This window comes from Fringilla coelebs (assembly GCF_963513975.1).
Source record: "Fringilla coelebs genome assembly, chromosome: 1".
Taxonomy (NCBI): Eukaryota; Metazoa; Chordata; class Aves; order Passeriformes; family Fringillidae; genus Fringilla; species Fringilla coelebs.
Window position 1 is genome coordinate 28,618,079 of NC_140028.1, and position 7,590 is coordinate 28,625,668.

The 7,590-nt window shown below is 35.8% G+C and overlaps 1 protein-coding gene across 1 annotated transcript in view; it reads right to left on the reverse strand.

Moving 5' to 3' along the window:
* The window catches only part of RALYL (RALY RNA binding protein like), a gene marked incomplete at its 3' end in the record, with an annotated part of 164,654 nt that extends 157,740 nt beyond the window's left edge, over positions 1-6,914 (reverse strand). The window contains exon 1 of the mRNA XM_084202654.1: positions 6,641-6,914. Coding sequence (XP_084058780.1) covers positions 6,641-6,896 — 256 coding nt within the window. The 5' untranslated portion in view covers positions 6,897-6,914. The remainder of the gene's footprint in view (positions 1-6,640) is intronic.
* Between the last annotated feature and the right edge of the window lie 676 nt (positions 6,915-7,590).

Consider the following 7,590-nt stretch of genomic DNA (forward strand, 5'->3'; position numbering starts at 1 on the left):
AGGATGAGGAAATATTGATTATAGAAATGCACAAGGAATAGGACTGGGGAGTGACAACAGGATTTAATAGTGTTTTTCTGTTCAAGAACATGAAACTGACTTATAATCTGCTGCTATGGCTGCAGGATTTTACTGCAACAATAGAAGGTGTAAAGTATAGGGAAACACCAAAGTATGTGACAGTAAGGGACATATGAAAATTATCCACTATTAGGAGACTCTATGAATAAAGATTGTTGTATCCAAGGTCCTCTACAGTAAGACTTGACACTCATGTGTGCTATTGCATAGGCTTCACCAAGACTACAAGGGCATAGGTAGCAAAAGTTCTCAGCAAAAAAGGCAGAGACCTATGAGCTAGCTTTGGACAGGATCCCTGTTCCTGCACAGAGTAGGCTGAAACAGGATTGCAATGGTTCCCAAATATAGAAACAGGTTGGAATAATGGAATAAAAGAGTCAGTTCTAGTGGGTAAAATTTAGCTCCTCTGAGCTAAACTGTGGAAATATAATGAATGATTTTTCAGATGTTCTGTAACAATCAGTGTTTGCCTGAGGGCTTGATGATGAAGACATTGATTAAGGTGAGATTTAGTGGGAAAGACTTGGTAAAGACAGTGCAAGCCTGGGTCGATATCCCTAGCTTCACTCCAGGTTCCTGTGACATTAGGTATTATGTTCATCTTGGGTACAAATACACTATCTTTTGGGTTTTGTTTCTGTTTTTTTGATTTTGGAAGAAGACCACTTGGTATTTTGCCATATCATTACTTCATATTTAGTTCAACAAAAAAAAATACTGGATCAAATAAACTTCCTCAAAACCTGGTGTGGATGTTAATGGCTATTTTATAAAAAGAAATTGGTATCACTTTTTGAAATAATCAACAAATAATTATATGGGTTCAGCAAATATAAAAGTCATCCCCACAGTAAGCCAATACTCACAACATCTTGCAAGTTTTATACATTTATGGATGATTTATTTTACTGATTGAAGTACTTGCTTATTAAACTTTTTCATTCTCAAACTTACATGATAATGATAACTCCTTATATAACATTTCACAAGCATGATTTTGCTTTTGCTTAAACACTATTCATTAAAAAGTGGATTATTTTATCAGAAGAATACAATATTCTTTGAAGGACAACTTTCAAGTGTTGAAAACCATATGCTATAAAGCTTTCGTGGCTTATCAGAACTCAAATACTTCACTTTCTAAGTCTCACTTGGTTAGAAAATTACCTGTGTATTACTGAGTTACAGTTCTCAGATTATTTACTCCATGGTGCACTGCTCCATGGTGTGAAAGTACCATATATCAGATTGTGAGCCTGCAGAAGTTACAATGAACCAAAGAATTTTCTATGAATTTCATTGCCCTTCCAGTACTGTGAATATGCAATATATATTCTCTTAATGGTAAATTACTTAAAATACAATTTGAATATGTGATTAATCATTATGTGCACCTAATTTTTCTATTTTTTAATATTTCATTAAGGGATACATCAAAATATCAAACTATTCCCACTTTTTAATTATATCAGTACTGTCTGTATGGTTTCTCTAAGGTAGTCATTGTCTTTGCCTGGAATGTTTTGGCCAACATTACAACTAAAGTTTTTACAGATTTATAGAAGCAAAATAAGAAATGTTTTCAGTTGCTGTTCCACTATAGTCTTTAAAGCAAGACAAAATTGCTTTTTTGATAAATCCTGCCAATGCATTAGTGGGAGGTGGGTGGGTAAGAGTACCAAGACTGCTCTAATAAATCATGAGATATGTTTGTAGAAATAAAATATTGGTGTGCTTCCATGCTACTGTCTGAAAACTGATGACTATTCTGTGGAAACAGAATAACTACTAATTCAGATTTGACTTTCTTATCTTAGCCTATCATTGGCATAGGTAAAGATTAGTCATCCACAAAATTTGGGTAAATCTGTTATTTTTTTAAGTCAAATGCTTTTTTTCACAAATAAGTTCACTAAAATAGAAAAAGTATTTATTCTTTTTAAGACAGAAACTTTCATGACAAAATTAATGTTTTCTGTAGCTCAGACTGAGGTGAAAAATTGTTCCAGTCTGGAGAGTCCCACAAATACACATGTAAGTCTCTGAGTGTTGTTAGACATTACAAATATAAAATACAAAAGATATGTTTTGAGTAGAGGCAAGGGAAATGAAAGATAAAACAGCCTTATTATCACATCAGTTCAATTTGCAGCAAAGGTATATGTTGAGTCTCTCTAAAATCTCCCTTTATTACCAGCTATTCACCTTGGATATTTTCTACTGGGTAGTTATAATTTAAAAAGCCCCTTCAGGGCTCTTGTGCTTCTCAAAAGGATGTGTAAAAGAGTATGTCTCTGAAAATAAATATCTGCAACTAGCATCTTACCTTAGACTACATGTCTATATGCACTCACTTGGTATTCAGAGACTGCATCTAATTTAGACCTAAAGGCGACACAGGTGAGCAATATTTGCAGCAACAGAACACGATTCAAGCTGCAGAGGAACTAATTTATTAGTTAAAAAGGGCATCAGCTGGAGAACTACAGCATTTCTTGTAGACTTGGTACTAAAATCTTTCCTTTTCTTAAGGATCCAATAATGAAATTCCATGTGTCTTTAATGAAAAATAACAAAAGTTCTAGCCTTACACCATTTAACTTGCTTTGATAAGATACCTGTGAGATGGCCTGGCTTATATGCACAAATGAATAAAAATTCTCAAGTTAAAGGAATTATCCTGGTATAAACATGTGCATGAAAATGGAAAAAATAGGCACAATAATGAAGGTATTATAAAATAAAAGGCTATGAACTATTACCCAAGAATAATCAAAGGGACATTATGATTTAGAACTTGATATGATAGCTCTACCAGAATTTCAGACAGAAGCTGCTATGTATGCCTTTATTTTAAAATCTTTATTTATGATTTTGTGAGGGGATGGACTGTACTCTCATCAAGTTTGCAGACAACACCAAGTTGGGTGGGAGACACTACAGAGGGATCTGGAAACACTGGATCAATGGGCTAAGGACATTGATGAGGTTCAATAAGATGACGTGTTGGGTCCTGCACTTGGGTCAGAAGAATCCCATGTGGAGCTACAGAGTGGGGAAAGTCTGTCTGGAAATCTGCCTGGAGGAAAAGAGCCTGGCAGTGCTGGTTAACAGCGGCTGAACATCAGCTGGAGTGTGCCCAGGTGGCCAAAGAAGGCCAGTGGCATCCTGGCCTGTATCAGAAAGTTTGGCCAGCAGGACCAAGGCAGTGTTCATCCTGTTGCACTTTGTATTGGTAAGGCTGCACCTTGAATCCTGTGTTCAGGCTTGGGCTCCTCACTACGAGAAAGGTTACAGCTCATTTCCTCAGCCCACAGCTGCAATGAGGTTCTTGCGCCATTCGTTTTTGAGCCAGCAGGTGTCTAATCCTTCTCTCACCAGAGAAGGATGAAATCACCCTTGGTAAAGTTTACAGACTCATTGTTTCCTTAGAATAATTCCTATTGATCCTGTCTCTATCCTATTTGGAATGGAAGTGGATATGCACAAATATTCTGTAACTCAAAAGTGTGCTTAAAAGGGTGCAAAACTTTTGAGAAGAGTTAATAGTGTGGATGTGTTCCCACAACGAAGAACATAAGTTGCAGTTTTGTCCTAGAACAACTTCAATATTTTCTCAACTCCAGCCTGAAGCAATTTACAAAATAATCATTGTGAAGCAAACTCCTGTGCCCTATACTGACCTGTCTCTGTCCTGTGGGCAGGAAAACATGCTCTTCCCATGAAGACATAATATTACTTCAAGGAACTACACTGAACTTCACAATAATAGCAATAAATTTCCCAAGCATATTTTTTTGTCTTCCTTTACGATCTCTACCCCACAGCTTTTTAGAGTGTGTTGCACTTTATGAAACGGGAAGATTGGAAATAATCACACAGCCCATGAAATCCTTTTCCATCAAGTCGCAGTATCCATGGCACCACCGTTACATATCACTGACCACTACACACAGCAGAGTTGATGGATGAGACCAACAGGCCAATAATAATGACCCACAGGAAGCTGGCAAGACTGAGGGTAGTACCAATGTTTTAGATTTGTACATCTAATTTGAGGAATTTGGTAAACAAAATGCTTTGTTATATACCTACCGAGCCTAATCTTTTGTGCCTCCACCTCAGAGGAAATATTTAGACAGGATACACAGCAAACTGTCTGGCACTCTAAAAAGCTATAAGAATTTACAAGTTCAATTTTAAATTTCAGATACATACCTGTGAATGGGTTCTGACTCATGGATAAAGCTGCATAATTTTTAATGGCATTAATCCACAAAAGGCAGGAGTTAATGTAAAGGGTTCAGTTGACCACAAAAGAGCTAATGTATATTATGAACACAATGTAAAAGAAGTTATGCTTTCTTTTGTGAGGTACAGAGTGCTAGAGTGTATAGTAGTATCAGGCATATACCATGGGATAATCTTTTTCAAATATGCCTTTGTTCAGATAACTTTCCTTATCTGGTTATCATGTAGCCCTCATATTACTAATTTATTCTAATTCAATTTAATAGAAAATTCAGCTATGTTAAACAAGTTTATTTGTACATTTGTCACAGGATTTTCTTGTCCCTTTCCATATTTGACTGTTGACATAAATTCATTAGTTCTTTTTATTTTAGAATGCAAAGCTCTCAGGACAGAGAAAAAAGTAATTTTCATCAAGAAGTTTCAAAACAATGCACTATTTGTGCCTAAGATGTCTGGGTCAAAATCCCAAGTAAATTTTCTCAGTCATCTACTCATTAATGTGTGGTGACTGTTAATGTCTACTGCCAATTAAAATAATTCATAGAAACAATTTCTTTAATGAGAAGTACCACTTTTACAAATTCATTATTTTGCCAAATTGTACTGATAGCAACTGCATTTCACATATAAAAAAGAGTAAATTAGGAAGAGAAAAAAGAAAAACTCACCTTGCTTATTCTTTCTATTCCTCGGTATATTAGGAACTGAGGCATGAATATGCCATCAGGAGAATGTGCAGAAAAATCAAAGTATTTTAAGATTAAATAGTTGAAACTTAATATTGAGTAAACCATTTCTGTTACTATTAAAATATTCAAACAATTCAAGTAATTATTGGTCACTTAATTTCCTTTGCAACAAATTCACTTCTCTGCTACAGAAAGCACAAAAGTACATAGAGTAGTGCAAGGGCATTTCCTTGCACAAAATGCTTGGCATATTACAGATGCCACAAGAAATACTTAAAGAGTCTAGCAACAGTAATCACAGTAATAACAGATCTATTGCCTTAGGAAAACACAGTTTAAAAAATCTGGTCAGACCAGTGTGCAAGAAGCTGTAAGTAATGCACTGATGGCATTACATGGCCTATTGCTTGGAGAACACTGCTCCAGGAAACGTCTTCTAATAATGCCATCCCACAGACTGACTTTGCTGCCTTGCTTTTATCACTTGAGTTCTTTTATTTCACTCATCTATATGACTTTTCCTAATGAAGTTTGAAAGCAATCTCCCCTTGAATACAATTGAAATTATTTAATCTGTTTTTCTCTTGAACTCAAAAGGTAGGAGTTATAAAACTTAAAATTGCCGTTCAACAACTGTGATAAAAGAACAACCCATCTAACACAAATGCTTCAGTTTCTACAAACAATCAGAAAAACAGATTTCCAGTCTGCAACACTGGAAATGAACAAGCCATATCCATTCTTTATGGCTTGTTACAGCCAAAACACTGGCTGGTCTTCACCTTTTCCTCACGTAGCATTACACACTTGGGGTTGGATATGAGCAATACAGTTCAGAGGTGCAATGAAAGACTTCTGAATCCTACCAAACATCTTGCTGTACTGCAGACTACTGCTGTATATACATGACAGGTAACTCTAGTAATGAACTCCAGAGCTTATCACTGACAGCCTAAATAGGTAATTAAAAATAGCTTTCAGAGGTAAAAGATGCATTATTTAACAACTGGGTTTTACTTAAGCATTCATGACAAAGCACTAGAAGAGGAAAATATGACTTTTTTTTCTTTTGTTTATTTGGAATTCAGATGAGCAATGTTTACAGTGTTATGTGGGAAACCTGCAATCTTAGTTTTTAATAATATACTTCTCTAAATAACACTGTTACAATTTGATTTGGCATGATTTCAAGGACAAACTATTCTTTTGCTTCTGTATAACATCTGACACATCATTGAGCTGGGTATCATTTTAGATTCATTATACGAAGGATAAACTCATATATTAGATGAGTCCTTTTATACTACACTAAATTTACTAAAGTAGAGTCTATGAAAAATAGTAATTTTTTCTTCACAAGAGTAATCACGTTCATTACAGTGGAACTATGAAAAAGTATAAAGTTTTCAGAAGTGATCTGTTTAAAAAATAAGCAGTTTATAGGGCTGGGTAACAAACCATACGTTAAACATTCTGTCGGTTCCGAATCCTGGAAACATGCTGAGACGGAATATCAGCAAAACAAACTCACAGTCCTGCAGGCACCAGCGGCAGGCGATATTTCAAAGAGAAAGGAAAGAGAAAGCAGTGTCTCAACGGTGTTAGCAAATCCTTACCTAGTGGCTGCCCTGCAATGATCCTGGCATTCTCTCCTGCCACGGCGGCCCTCGCGTGCCTCTCGCTCATGTACTGTACGAAGGCGTAACCTTTGTGCACCGAGCAGCCCACGATCTTCCCGTACTTTGCAAAGATCGCTTCGATGTCACCTTTCTTGACAATAGCTGTGTTCAGATTACCGATGAAGACTCTGGAGTTGATGGACTTTGGGTCGTTCTTATTGGTGACATTGCTCGTCTGTGTTTTGCCAGTCATGGTTGGATCACTTGGCTTTAAACCTTAAATGAAGAACAAAGAGAATTTTGCTTCTAAGCATACAGTTACCCTGACTTCGGATGATTTTTCAAGCAATAATTCACTTTTAATTTTTCACTTTGGGTGAATCTCGACTCAGAAGAATCAAACTATCATTAAAATCAAAACAGCATATTTTAAAAGACTGCTCAAAAGTAAAATTTAAACTTTGTATTTTTATAAATGTGGAATATACCAATACATCACTTATTATAATGCTGTGATAGCAGAGCTTTACTGTAATCATATGTGGATTTCTGCTTAGAAATTCAATATTGACTTTTTAAGCACTTAGCCATTTAGAAACTGCAAAGCAAGAGAATGAATCATTATCTACTGTCAAAGAAATGAACATTCAAGGCCACGTAGAGAGCGAACTCTTAAAATGAAAAACAACTCTGCTTTTGTTTGGTGTCAGTTAGAGCACATTTCTCACCAGTTAAATATCGCTGTGAGGTGTGCAAGGCAGGTAACATACAATTCTTTACTGCAATCAATATGTTTTTATCAGAACAATTTTCCCTGTAAATTCAGTACCAAAAACGAAGTGAGAAAAGACAGCAGCTTATGTTCTGAGAATTAGAAAGTAGAAAAATAAACCACTTGAACTCTAGGAACACAGATTTTCTTGCTTCTTTGCTCTTTTATCTGAGGT